The 15,207-nt window shown below is 46.5% G+C and overlaps 1 protein-coding gene across 4 annotated transcripts in view; it reads left to right on the top strand.

Moving 5' to 3' along the window:
- The window catches only part of LOC121559174 (E3 ubiquitin-protein ligase Mdm2), a 37,408-nt gene that overhangs the window by 9,886 nt on the left and 12,315 nt on the right, over positions 1-15,207 (top strand). Inside the window, exons 1-4 of one of the 4 annotated variants that reach the window (XM_045215846.1) lie at positions 7,641-7,680; positions 10,027-10,116; positions 10,237-10,311; positions 11,857-11,990. In XM_045215846.1, the coding sequence (XP_045071781.1) occupies positions 10,039-10,116; positions 10,237-10,311; positions 11,857-11,990 (287 nt within the window). In that variant the 5' untranslated portion in view covers positions 7,641-7,680; positions 10,027-10,038. Of the gene's footprint in view, positions 1-7,640; positions 7,681-9,580; positions 9,908-10,026; positions 10,117-10,236; positions 10,312-11,856; positions 11,991-15,207 lie in introns of those variants that run through there. The other 3 variants (XM_045215845.1, XM_045215844.1, XM_045215843.1) reach the window with 3 other exon arrangements.

Below are 15,207 nucleotides of genomic sequence, written 5' to 3'. Positions count from 1 at the left end.
GACATGATTTGGAAAGGCACACACCTGTCTATATAAGGTCCCAGAGTTGACAGTGGATGTCAGAGCAAAAACCAAGCCATGAGGATGAAGGAATTGTCCGTAGAGCTCAGAGACAGGATTGTATCGAGGCACAGATCTGGGGAAGGGTACCAAAAAATTGCTGCAGCATTGAAGGTCCCAAACAATACACTGGCCTCCATCATTCTTAAATGGAAGAAGTTTGGAACCACCAAGATTCTTCCTAGAGCTGGCCGCCCGGCCAAACTGAGCAATCGTGGGAGAAGGGCCTTGGTCAGGGAGGTGACCAAGAACCTAATGGTCACTCTGACAGAGCTCCAGAGTTCCTCTGTAGAGATGGGAGAATCTTCCAGAAGGACAACCATCTCTGCAGCACTCCACCAATTACATTTTTACATTTTAGTCATTTAGCAGACGCTCTTATCCAGAGCGACCTACAGTTTTTAGTGAGTGCATAAATTTTTCATACCAATCAGGCCTTTATGGTGGAGTAGCCAGCCACTCCTCAGTAGAAGGCACATGACAGCCTGCTTGGAGTTTGCCAAAGGCACCTAAAGACTCTCAGACCATGAGAAACAAGATTCTCTAGGCTGATGAAACCAAGATTGAACTCTTTGGCCTGAATGCCAAACGTCACGTCTGGAAGAAACCTGGCACCATCCCTACAGTGAAGCATGGTGGTGGAAGCATCATGCTGTGGGGATGTTTTTCAGGGGCAGGGACTGGGAGACTAGTCAGCATCGAGGGAAAGATGAACGGAGCAAAGTACAGAGAGATCCTTGATGAAAACCTGCTCCAGAGCACTCAGGACCTCAGACTGGGTCGAAGGTTCACCTTCCAACAGGACAACGACCCTAAGCACACAAACAAGACAACGCAGGAGTGGTTTTGGGACAAGTATCTGAATGTCCTTGAGTGGCCCAGCCAGAGCCCGGACTTGAACCCGATCGAACATCTCTGGAGAGACCTGAAAATTGCTGTGCATCGAAGCCCCCCATCCAACCTGACGGAGCTTGAGAGGATCTGCAGAGAAGAATGGGAGAACCTCCCCAAATACAGGTGTGCCAAGCTCGTAGCGTCATACCCAAGAAGACTCGAGGCTGTAATCGCTGCCAAAGGTGCTTCAACAAAGTAAAGGGTCTGAATACTTATGTAAATGTCATATTTCCGTTTATAATAAATTAGCAAAAATGTCTAAAAACCTGTTTTTGCTTTGTCATTATGTGGTATTGTGTGTAGACTGAGGGAAAAAACAATTTAATCGATTTTAGAATAAGGCTGTAAGTAACAAAATGTGGAAAAAGTCAATGGGTCTGAATACGCTGTAGAGATATAGGAAAGTAATTTCTCTCTCGTTTGCATTTCAATGCATATTCATTTCCTTCAGGTTGAGTCCCAAATGACACCCTATTCCCTACATAGTGCACTACTTTTGACCAGTGCCCTATCGACCCTGGTCAAAATAAGTGCACTATATAGGAAATAGGGTGCCAGCTTTGGGACGCAATGGTAGCTCAGCTAGCAGACCTGCAGCTGGAGATGAGCCTGGGAGGTGGTTGGCATCGATGCCAGTCTCTTTCAGCTCACGGTGAAAGCAAGCGCCTCTGGTTTTGTTCGCACACCAGCCTTTGTGCCAGCGCTGTGTGTGTGGGTTGATGTGTGCCTGTGCGTGCGTGTGTGTGTGTGTGTGCGCACGTCAGTCTTTGCGTGTGTGCATGTGTGTGTATTAGCTCTGTGTGTATCTGTGCAAGTCACTCACATTGTCCAGCAATAAGCACCTGGACCCACTCACAAACCTCATAAAACGAAATGCATACTTAATGTATCTAACTCACTGGATGGAATGCATTTTGTATAGCAGCTTTGATCCACAGCTGGGTCTCCAGTCTCTCTGCGCGCTGTGCAAGGTGGTGGGAGGGAGGGAGGAAACTAGCCTGGTATGGTATTAAGTCCTCTCTCCTAGCCTGGTCCCAGATCTGTTTGTGCTGTCTTGCCAACTCCTGTGCTTGTTGTCACACCAATTGCTTAACAATAGAGCCAGGTCACTTCCGAAATTAAACGTCCGTCCAGGTAAGCAGGACGTCAGGAGATTACTTCAACACTGGCCACTAGGGGCAACGGTGAGCGCTGTTACCATCCAGTGGGTTTGTGAACGAGGGATGGGTAGAAGGTGTTCAATCTCAGTGCACTTGTTTTTTGATTGTCTTGTTTTAATCCCAAACCTTAATCCTAAACTCAGAATTCATGCCTAAACTTAACTTTTGAAATTTGACATTTATGGACAAAGTCTGATTCTGCCTGAGACTGTGAGAACTTGTTGGACAATGAGCATAAGAGTTGGCAAGACAGTACAAATAGATCTGGAACCAGACTAGGAGGAAACTGGAGCTCCATTCAGGCTCTAAGGTGTGGATAGAAGATGGAACCCCCTGGGGGTGCAAAGGGCTCGGCGGCTATTTTGTGCCGAAACAGATCCACACGTTGAGCCAGTTTCTGGGTGGTGTCCAGGTTTGTCAAGGGCTGAGAGGCGACTGCAGGCCACAGCATTTATTTATTGGCAGAGAGCTTGTTAGATCTCTGTTTCATTTTGTCTCTGGGAAAAATGAAACAGTTGGATGTTATGAAGGCTACAGGAGTATCACAAAGTTATATAAAATATGCAGGAAAACTTGAAACGATGAAAACGTTAAAATAACTAATTTGTCATACCAATACAGTCCTTGATTAAGATGAAACGATTGTAGTTTCCCTGTACTATGTAACATTTTACAAGCTTTTGTCTTCTATCACTATAGGTGACCACTTATCCAAAAGTGACAGAACGAGGACATGGATAATATACATCTCGCTGGGTTTTCTATGCGTCGTCGAGAACGGAGGGCAGACTCGGGTTGTCACACCCTGATCTGTTTCACCTGTCTTTGTGATTGTCTCCACACCCCCTCCAGGTGTCGCCCATCTTCCCCATTATCACCCGGTGTATTTATACCTGTGTTCTCTGTTTGTCTGTTGCCAGTTCGTTTTGTTTCATCAAACCTACCAGCGTTTTCCCCTTGCTCCTGTCTTTCTCAAGTTCCTGTTTTCAAGTTTTCCTAGTTTTGACCATTCTGTCTGCCCTGACCCTGAGCCTGCATGCCATTCTGTACCTTGTCACACCCTGTATTATTGACCTCTGCCTGCCCTGACCCCGAGACTGCCTGCCATTCTGTACCTTTTGGACTCTGATCTGGATTACTGACCTCTGCCTGACCTTGACCTGTCGTTTGCCTGCCCCCCTTTTTTTTGTAATAAACTTTTGTTACTTCGACGCTGTCTGCATCTGGGTCTTCTCCTGAAACGTGGGACGGGTGGGATGAAGGGAGGAGGGGTGTGTCTCTGCGGTAAAAACAGCCATGTTCTGAAATGTTAAGGATGTCTAGAGTTTTGCTGGCCTGAGAATACCTCATGATAAGCTACAGACCATATTATTTACAGAGAGAGTTTATCTATATTTCTCGTAGCTGTCTATTTATCACCACAAACTGATGCTGTCACTAAGACCGCACTCAACGAGCTGTGTAGGGCCATAAGCAAACAAGAAAATGCACATCCAGAGGTGGCGTTTCTCGTGGCCGGGTGATTTTAATGCAGGGAAACTGAAATCTGTTTTACCTCATTTTTACCAGCATGTCAGCTGTGCAACTAGAGGCGACAAAACTCTAGATCACTTTTACTCCACACACAGAAACACATAAGGCTCTCCCTCCCCTCCATTTTGGCAAATCAGACCATAAATCCATCCTCCTGCTTCCTGCTTACAATCAAAAACTCTAAAAGGAAGTACCAGTGACACACTCAATACGGAATTGGTCCGATGAAGCAGATGCTAAGCTACAGGACTGTTTTGCTAGAACAGACTGGAATATCAAAGATGTTTATAACTAACCCAAGATAGACCACAGCCTGTCGTTTCCAATGGGAACAAATGAGTCATAGTGGGCAGAGCAAGCAAGGAGGGGGCCAGAGCCAAGCATGAGCTAGCGAGATTCTATTGAATCTGTGAAGTGTGCGTGTGCAATAACTCAATTCGACCTTTACACTCCTTCTAAACAACAACATTTTTGGAAACTTTGGCAAAGGGTCAAGTCTACAAAACTCAGTCCACTCTGTTTGTAAAATATTCTAGTTTTGGGAACAGAAAATGGTATAGAGATCAAATGTTTCACCAATGAGAACTTTTGCAGAATGTCGGCCAAAATCCATCTTGTTCCATCTTCTCCCATCTTCTCCCACTGGGCTTCCTTTCATCACCATATTTGGCAGTGAGTGAAAATGCCAAGCGGATGCTTCACATTTATACATCCGGTGAAATATCTGTTTCATTGTTCTATCTGTGGGAATATGTTTCAGGATTCATCCGATGGCATTGAGGAGTTTACCACATCAGTCACCGGCTTCATTAATAAGTGCATCGACGACGACGTCCCCACAGTGACCGTACATACGTTTCCCAACCAGAAGCCATGGCAACATCCGCACTGAGCTAAAGGCTAGAGCTGCCGCTTTTTTAAAGGAGCAGGAAACTAATCCAGACGCTTATAAGAAATCCCGCTATGCCCTCCGACGAACCATCAAACAGGCAAAGCATTAATACAGGACTAAGATCGAATCCTACTATGCTGGCTCGGATGATTGACAGATGTGGCAGGGCTTGCAAACTATCACGGGTTACAAAGGGAAACCCAGCCGTGAGCTGCCCAGCGACGAGAGCCTACCAGATTACCTAAATGCTTTCAATGCTCAGCTCGAGTTAAGCAGCACTGAACCATGCATGAGAGCACCAGCTGTTCGGGACGACTGTGTGATCTCGCTCTCCGTAGCCGATGTGAGTAAGACCTTTAAACAGGTTAACATTCGCAAGGACGTGGGGCCAGACAGAATAACAGGACGCTCTTCACTGACATTTTCAACCTATTCCTGACTCGGTCTGTAATACCAACTTGTTTCAAGCAGATCACCATAGTCACTGTGCCCAAGAACGCCAAGGTAACCTGCCTAAATGACCGTAGCACTCAGATCTATAGCCATGAAATGATTTGAAAGGCTGGTCATGGCTCACATCAACACCATCATCCCAGACACCCTGGACCCACTCCAATTTGCATACCGCCCCAACAGATCCACAGATGACCCAATCACTATTGCACTTCACACTGACCTCACCCACCTGGACAAAAGGAATACCTATGTAAGAATGCTGTTCATTGACTACAACTCACCATAGTCCCCTCCAAACTCATCACCAAGCTCAGAACCCTGGGGCTGAACACCTCCCTCTGCAACTGGATCCTTGACTTCCTGATGGGCTACCCCCAGGCGGCGAGGGCAGGCTGACCATCAACACGGGGGCCCCCTCAGGGTTGTGTGGTTAATCCTGTACTCCCTGATCACCCACGACTGCATGGCCGGGCACAACTCCAACACCATCATCAAGTTTGCTGACGACACAACGGTGGTAGGACTGATCCCAGATGAGGATGAGGCAGCCTATAGGGAGGAGGTCAGAGACCTGGCAGTGTGGTGCCAGGACAACAACCTCTCACTCAACGTCAGCAAGATAAAGGAGCTGATCGTTGACTACATCCACATCGATGGGGCTGTAGTGGAGCGGGTTGAGAGCTTCAAGTTCCTTGGTGTCCACATCACTAAGGAATTAACATGGTCCACACAAACCCACACTGTTGTGAAGACACGACAGGAAGCTGAAAAAGATTTGATATGGGTCCTCAGATCCTCAAAAAGGTCTACAGCTGCACCATTGAGAGCATCTTGACTGGCTGCATCACCGCCTGGTATGGCAACTGCTAGGCACCCGACCACAAGGCGCTACAGAGTGTGGTGAGCACTGCCCAGTACATCACTGATGCAGACCTCCTGTTTCCTGCCATTCCAGGACCTCTATACCAGGCGGGGTCAGAGTACTGCCCAAAAAAGGTCAAAGGCTCCAGCCACCCAAGCCATAGACTGTTCTCTCTGCTACCGCACGGCAAGCGGTACCAGTGCACCAAGTCTGGAACCAACAGGACCCTGAACAGCTTCTACCCCCAAGCCATAAGACTGTTAAAAAGACTGCTAAATAGCTAATCAAATGGCTACCTGGACTATCTGCATGGACCCTTTTTTGCACTAACTCCCAGACACTAACTCTATGCACACACACTGGACTCTACCCACACACTCCCACATACTGACATTGACACCCCAACACAGTACACACGCCCACACACACACATTACACGCGCACACATGCATACTGACGCCACGCACACTCACTCACACGCACACACTTTCACACTCCTCCACATACGCTGCTGATACCGTCTATTATCTATCCTGTTGCCTAGTCACTTTACCCCTACCTATATGTACATATCACAGGAGGCTGCTGGGGGCAGAATGGCTCATAATAATGGCTGGAACGGAATGAATGGAATGGCATCAAACACCTGGAAACCATGTATTTGATTCCATTCCACTAATCCCACTCCAGCCATTACAACGAGCCCGTTCTCCCCAATTAAGGTGCCACCAGCCTCCTGTGATACATATTTACCTCAATGACCTCGTATCCTGGTACTCCCTGTACATAGCCATGTTATTTATACTCATTATTGTTATTTGTTATTCACTGTTTCTTTATCACTGTTAATATTTTATATTTGTATCTATTTCTATTTTGATGTTTAAAAAAAATTTTTTTTATCTTTAAATCTGCATTGTTAGAAAAGGACCCGTAATTAAGCATTTCACTGTTAGTCTACACCTGTTGTTTACGAAGCATGTGACAAATAACATTTTAATTTGATTTGATCCATCCCACAAATCGATATGTCTGTTTGTTCTAAACTGTCAAACCTCCCAGATTTACCCAAAGCCTTGATGGAGGAGGGAGGGGATCAGTTCTGTTCCTCCCTGAAGCACACCGGGGGGTTTGTTCCCTCTTTAGCCTTAAATGACATACCCAAATCTAACTGCCTGTAGCTCAGGACCTGAAGCAAGGATATGCATATTCTTGGAACCATTTGAAAGGAAACACTTTGAAGTTTGTGGAAATGTGAAACTAATGCGTTATATTATCCTACATTAGATCTGGTAAAAGATAATACAAACAAAACAAATGTGTTTTCTATTTTAGTTTTTTTGCATCATCTTTGAAATGCAAGAGAAAGGCCAGACAGTGATGTAGGATTCTAGATTTGTTGTCCACTAGATGGCAGCAGTGTGTGTGCAAAGTTTCGGACTGATCCAGTGAAAAATTACATCACTACACAATATTTTGTATCAAGTCTGGTAGGAGTTTACCCAAATGTGCCGAATTGGTTTTCAAGTACATAACTATGTACGAAATGTTAGTTTGCACACCAGGAATGTCATACATGGATCATTAGCTTCCCTACAGAAAATACACTAACTGTCACACATCTAGATGGAACTAAATGAAAAACGAATGGGGGGTGGGTGTGGAGCCAGAGGTCAAACTGCGCATTTACATTTACAGCACTTAGCAGACGCTCTTATTCAGAGTTCCTACATTTGAACATAAAAACGGATTTTCAAACAAAACTACACTACATTTTATCTCTGGGACCTTCAGGGTGACAAATCAGAGCAAGATTACTGAATGTAAGTACATTATTTACCTTCAGAGGTGAACGTACCGAACCAGTTGCCGTGATAAAAGTGTTTCGTTGTTGTGCACTATCCTCAAACAATAGCATGGTATTTTTTTTTTGCTGTAATAGCTACTGTGTGCACAATTATTAGACAAGTCAGTATTTTAACCATATCATCATTATTATACATATTTCCCAACTCCAAGCTGTATAAACTGGAATGCTTATTGGATTTAAGCATATCAGGTGATGTGTATTTGTGTAATGAGGGAGGTTAGCGTGCTAGCTAAGGGTTAGCGTGCTAGCTAAGGGTTAGCGTGCTAGCTAAGGGTTAGCGTGCTAGCTAAGGGTTAGCGTGCTAGCTAAGGGTTAGCGTGCTAGCGATGCTAACGATGCTAGCTATGTTGGCAAGCTAGCTAATAAGTTTAGCATAATTGGTAAACATGTCTTTGATTCAGAATACATCAATACACTGTGGTTAACCCAATGTTAAACTGGGACATGCCGGGCATATCCAACTCGGCACTAAGGGTGGAGGGGGGTGCACAGACGCAGGGTGGCCGCTAGGTGGGTGACTCAAAGCGGTGTGCTCGTCATGCTTCGACATGTCAAGGGAGGTTAGTAATCTGGCTTCAGCCCTACACCGGCGTCAACAGCCGGAGCAATGCTAGCCCTGACATGTCTTTCCGAGCCTATTTAAATCCCGGGGAGACGGGGAAGTGATTCCTACTGCTAGCCCTACACCGGCGTCAACAGCCGGAGCAATGCTAGCCCTGACATGTCTTTCCGAGCCTATTTAAATCCCGGGAGACGGGGAAGTGGTTCCTACTGCTAGCCCTACACCGGCGTCAACAGCCGGAGCAATGCTAGCCCTGACATGTCTTTCCGAGCCTATTTAAATCCCGGGAGACGGGGAAGTGATTCCTACTGCTAGCCCTACACCGGCGTCAACAGCCGGAGCAATGCTAGCCCTGACATGTCTTTCCGAGCCTATTTAAATCCCGGGAGACGGGAAGTGATTCCTACTGCTAGCCCTACACCGGCGTCAACAGCCGGAGCAATGCTAGCCCTGACATGTCTTTCCGAGCCTATTTAAATCCCGGGAGACGGGGAAGTGGTTCCTACTGCTAGCCCTACACCGGCGTCAACAGCCGGAGCAATGCTAGCCCTGACATGTCTTTCCGAGCCTATTTAAATCCCGGGAGACGGGGAAGTGGTTCCTACTGCTAGCCCTACACCGGCGTCAACAGCCGGAGCAATGCTAGCCCTGACATGTCTTTCCGAGCCTATTTAAATCCCGGGAGACGGGGAAGTGGTTCCTACTGCTAGCCCTACACCGGCGTCAACAGCCGGAGCAATGCTAGCCCTGACATGTCTTTCCGAGCCTATTTAAATCCCGGGAGACGGGGAAGTGGTTCCTACTGCTAGCCCTACACCGGCGTCAACAGCCGGAGCAATGCTAGCCCTGACATGTCTTTCCGAGCCTATTTAAATCCCGGGAGACGGGGAAGTGGTTCCTACTGCTAGCCCTACATCGGGCGTCAACAGCCGGAGCAATGCTAGCCCTGACATGTCTTTCCGAGCCTATTTAAATCCCGGGGAGACGGGGAAGTGGTTCCTACTGCTAGCCCTACACCGGCGTCAACAGCCGGAGCAATGCTAGCCCTGACATGTCTTTCCGAGCCTATTTAAATCCCGGGAGACGGGGAAGTGGTTCCTACTGCTAGCCCTACATCGGCGTCAACAGCCGGAGCAATGCTAGCCCTGACATGTCTTTCCGAGCCTATTTAAATCCCGGGAGACGGGGAAAGTGGTTCCTACTGCTAGCCCTACACCGGCGTCAACAGCCGGAGCAATGCTAGCCCTGACATGTCTTTCCGAGCCTATTTAAATCCCGGGAGACGGGAAGTGGTTCCTACTGCTAGCCCTACACCGGCGTCAACAGCCGGAGCAATGCTAGCCCTGACATGTCTTTCCGAGCCTATTTAAATCCCGGGGAGACGGGGAAGTGGTTCCTACTGCTAGCCCTACACCGGCGTCAACAGCCGGAGCAATGCTAGCCCTGACATGTCTTTCCGAGCCTATTTAAATCCCGGGGAGACGGGGAAGTGGTTCCTACTGCTAGCATCCGAGCTGAAGCACTTTATGTACAGAATATGAAGGGTGTATTATAGAGATGTGTGTGTGTGTGTATATAAGGGACGTCTACTCTTTAGTACTTCTATTTATTTAGATAGGTAAGCTTGTTTCTGTCTTCCAAAGCTTGTCTTGACGTGTATGTAATTGTATACTTTTATAAGGCATTGCATGTTAACTTTGACATTTTAAATGTATTTTTTGCTCTACTCTTCAACAGGTGAAAGACAGAATGGCAGAGAATTGTGAGAGAATGTCAGAATGGCATAGAACTGGTTCCCAAATAAATACGTTGGACAATGAGAAACTTGTAAGTATTAACTTAAATAGCTCTCCCTCTCTCTCTCTATCACACATTTTACATCATATTTGTTTACAATGACATTGAATCTAAAATAACGTTTTTGTTTTATGTGCTATTTTTTCCCAGGTACGACCAAAAGAGAAACTGCACATCTTATTACAGCAGGCAGGTGCAGACAAAGACGTTTTCACCATGAAAGAGGTATGAAGTGACTTGACAGCTGGCTGTCTTTGTTGCCTGTACCCTGCTGATATAGAAACCACACGTCTTTGGCTCAACTTTAGTTAATCAAGTTATTGTTTGCGTGAAGCAGACAGATGAAAACCGTTAAGACCCTCAATGGACATTATATCCCAGACTTTTCAGTTTCCATAATATTTTCTAGTCTCATATTTTAATTAAGTTAAATATTTGATGTTGTGAATTTCCAATTGCAGTATATCTTAGTTTACTCCTAGAATAGTGGATATTAGTTCATTTCTAAGGAAGGAATAGTTACTCTTCATGTGTTGTTAGCAGCCAAACTACTGGTATAGAAGTTGTGTAGGTGTTGCCTCTGGATTCTTCTCCACATAGTTAGATTTACACTAGTTTCACTATTGGTTGTCGCTTTCATCAACTAAGTACTACATACAGTAGATGCTCTCAAAAAATATAAAGGCTTTTGTCTTGGTTCTGTTGTTTTTCCTGTTGATATACTGTTTTACCTACTTTAGTTGAATGAACTGATTGTCACTCTAGATAAGAGCATCTGCTAAACTAGAATACAAATGCACTGTCATTTACTTATTTTAAACATAAATGGTGAGCTATGATTGGCTAGCAGGTCCCCTTGGTTTTGAAGACATGTCACACAGCTTTGGGGAGAATTGTCAGGGGGTCTATCTGTCTGTGAGGAAGTCTGAGTCAGAGAGAGAGATTGGTGTTTATCTTAGTTAGAATGTTAGAACATTCAGTCACCTCTTGACTTCCACTCTGACTCACTGGGGTTCAAATGGACCTCTGGAATGTCAAACTAGTCTGGGACTCCTTCCTCTCTGTTGTTCATCAGGGAGACAGTTATCTCAGACTGAGAGGCTGCATTGATGCTTTAGTTTATAGGGTGTTGAGTGTTTAACTGGTCCACATTGATTGCTGGAGAATATGTTTACAGTCTGTGTAATCTGCTTTTATGATAAGGAACTGATGCCTTCGTGGCAGTGATCAATCACAATAGCCTCCTGTCAGCTAGAGAAGTATATGGGATGGAGTCATATATTTCTACTCAGTACAGTGATCATGTGTCTTATCAGTTGCCTGTCTAAAATGGGACCCAGAATACTCTTATTGAGTTGTCTGGATCAGTATGGGATGAGGTGTATCGACTAGACTGGGACAGAACTGTCTGGATCAGTATGGGATGAGGTGTATCGACTAGACTGAGACAGAACTGCCTGGATCAGTATGGGATGAGGTGTATCGACTAGACTGAGACAGAACTGCCTGGATCAGTATATGGGATGAGGTGTATCAACTAGACTGGGACAGAACTATTGATGGTGCGGTCTTATCCTGAGACATTCCCAGACTTCTACTCTTGACCTCTGGCAGCACCCCTGTTACGCTCTCTCTCCTCTTGACCTCTGGCAGCACCCCTGTTACGCTCTCTCTCCTCTTGACCTCTGGCAGCACCCCTGTTACGCTCTCTCTCCTCTTGTGTGTTATGCTGTGGTGTTGACCTGTGACCCCTGTGCTGTCTATTGTCAGGTGATATTCTACCTGGGGCAGTACATCATGAAGAAGCAGCTTTATGACATGAAGCAGCAACACCTAGTGCACTGTGCTGAAGACCCACTGGGGGCTGTACTGGGAGTGGACAGCTTCTCTGTTAAAGAGCCACGGTGAGGGGACACACTGCAGGGAGTGGACAGCTTCTCCATCAAAGAGCCACACACAGACACTCTCACAATAACACACACACAGACACTCTCACAATAACACACACACAGACACTCTCACAATAACACACAAACAGACACTCTCACAATAACACACACACAGACACTCTCACAATAACACACACACAGACACTCACTCACACACACGACCTCACAATAACACACACACAGACACTCTCACAATAACACACACACAGACACTCTCACAATAACACACACACAGACACTCTCACAATAACACACACAGACACTCTCACAACACACACACAGACACTCTCACAATAACACACACACAGACACTCTCACAATAACACACACACAGACACTCTCACAATAACACACAAACAGACACTCTCACAATAACACACACACAGACACTCTCCCAATAACACACAAACAGACACTCTCACAATAACACACACACAGACACTCTCACAATAACACACACACACAGACACTCTCACAATAACACACACACAGACACTCTCACAATAACACACACACAGACACTCTCACAATAACACACACACAGACACTCTCACAATAACACACACACAGACACTCTCACAATAACACACACACAGACACTCTCACAATAACGCACACACAGACACTCTCACAATAACACACACACAGACACTCTCACAATAACACACACACAGACACTCTCACAATAACACACACACAGACACTCTCACAATAACACACACACACAGACACTCTCACAATAACACACACACAGACACTCTCACAATAACGCACACACAGACACTCTCACAATAACACACACACAGACACTCTCACAATAACACACACACAGACACTCTCACAATAACACACACACAGACACTCTCACAATAACACACACACAGACACTCTCTACAATAACACACACACAGACACTCTCACAATAACACACACACACAGACACTCTCACAATAACACACACACAGACACTCTCACAATAACACACACACAGACACTCTCACAATAACACACACACATACACTCTCACAATAACACACACACAGACACTCTCACAATAACACACACACAGACACTCTCACAATAACGCACACACAGACACTCTCACAATAACACACACACAGACACTCTCACAATAACACACACACAGACACTCTCACAATAACACACACACAGACACTCTCACAATAACACACACACACAGACACTCTCCACAATAACACACACACAGACACTCTCACAATAACGCACACACAGACACTCTCACAATAACACACACACAGACACTCTCACAATAACACACACACAGACACTCTCACAATAACACACACACAGACACTCTCACAATAACACACACACAGACACTCTCACAATAACACACACACAGACACTCTCACAATAACACACACACAGACACTCTCACAATAACACACACACAGACACTCTCACAATAACACACACACAGCTTGGGGCGGACGATAAACCCCCACCCCAACACACCCCCACCCTGTTTACCCCCACCCCCAACACACACACCCTGTTTACCCACACCCTGTTTACCCCCACCCCAACACACACACACCCTGTTTACCCCCCACCCTGTTTACCCCCACCCCCAACACACACACACCCTGATTACCCCCCCACCCTGTTTACCCCCACCCTGTTTACCCCCACCCTGTTTACCCCCACCCCCAACACACACACACCCTGATTACCCCCACCCTGTTTACCCCCACCCCCAACACACACACACCCTGTTTACCCCCACCCTGTTTACCCCCCACCCCCAACACACCCCCACCCTGTTTACCCCCACCCCAACACACACACACCCTGATTACCCCCACCCTGTTTACCCCCCACCCTGTTTACCCCCCACCCTGTTTACCCCCCACCCTGTTTACCCACACCCTGATTACCCCCACCCTGTTTACCCCCACCCTGTTTACCCCCACCCCAACACACACACACCTGATTACCCCCCACCCTGTTTACCCCCACCCTGTTTACCCCCACCCTGTTTACCCCCCACCCCAACACACACACACCCTGATTACCCCCACCCTGATTACCCCCACCCTGTTTACCCACACCCTGATTACCCCCACCCTGTTTACCCCCACCCCAACACACCCACACCCTGATTACCCCCACCCTGTTTACCCCCACCCCAACACACACACACCCTGATTACCCCCACCCTGTTTACCCCCACCCCCAACACACACACACCCTGTTTACCCCCACCCTGTTTACCCCCACCCTGTTTACCCCCACCCTGTTTACCCCCACCCCCAACACACACATAATCTAAGACAGGCTCTCTGTAAGTCGCTCTGGATAAGAGCGTCTGCTAAATGACTAAAATGTAAATGTACACAGCCTCTAATACATCCCCTCTACACAGCCTCTAATACAGCCCCTCTACACAGCCTCTAATACAGCCTCTAATACATCCCCTCTACACAGCCTCTAATACAGTCTCTAATACAGGCTCTAATACATCCCCTCTACACAGCCTCTAATACATCCCCTCTACACAGCCTCTAATACATCCCCTCTACACAGCCTCTAATACATCCCCTCTACACAGCCTCTAATACATCCCCTCTACACAGCCTCTAATACAGCCTCTAATACAGCCTCTAATACATCCCCTCTACACAGTCTCTAATACATCCCCTCTACACAGCCTCTAATACATCCCCTCTAATACAGCCTCTAATACATCCCCTCTACACATGCTCTAATACATCCCCTCTACACAGCCTCTAATACATCCCCTCTACACAGCCTCTAATACATCCCCTCTAGACAGCCTCTAATACATCCCCTCTACACATCCTCTAATACAGCCTCTAATACATCCCCTCTACACAGCCTCTAATACAGCCTCTAATACATCCCCTCTACACAGCCTCTAATACATCCCCTCTACACATCCTCTAATACATCCCCTCTACACAGCCTCTAATACATCCCCTCTACACAGCCTCTAATACATCCCCTCTACACAGGCTCTAATACATCCCCTCTACACAGACTCTAATACACCCTCTAATACATTCCCTCTATACATCCTCTAATACATCCCCTCTACACAGCCTCTAATACATCCCCTCTACACAGCCTCTAATACATCCCCTCTACACAGCCTCTAATACATCCCCTC

This window comes from Coregonus clupeaformis, unplaced genomic scaffold (assembly GCF_020615455.1).
Source record: "Coregonus clupeaformis isolate EN_2021a unplaced genomic scaffold, ASM2061545v1 scaf0531, whole genome shotgun sequence".
In the NCBI taxonomy this organism is placed as follows: Eukaryota; Metazoa; Chordata; class Actinopteri; order Salmoniformes; family Salmonidae; genus Coregonus; species Coregonus clupeaformis.
This window is presented reverse-complemented; position numbering and strand designations above follow the sequence as displayed.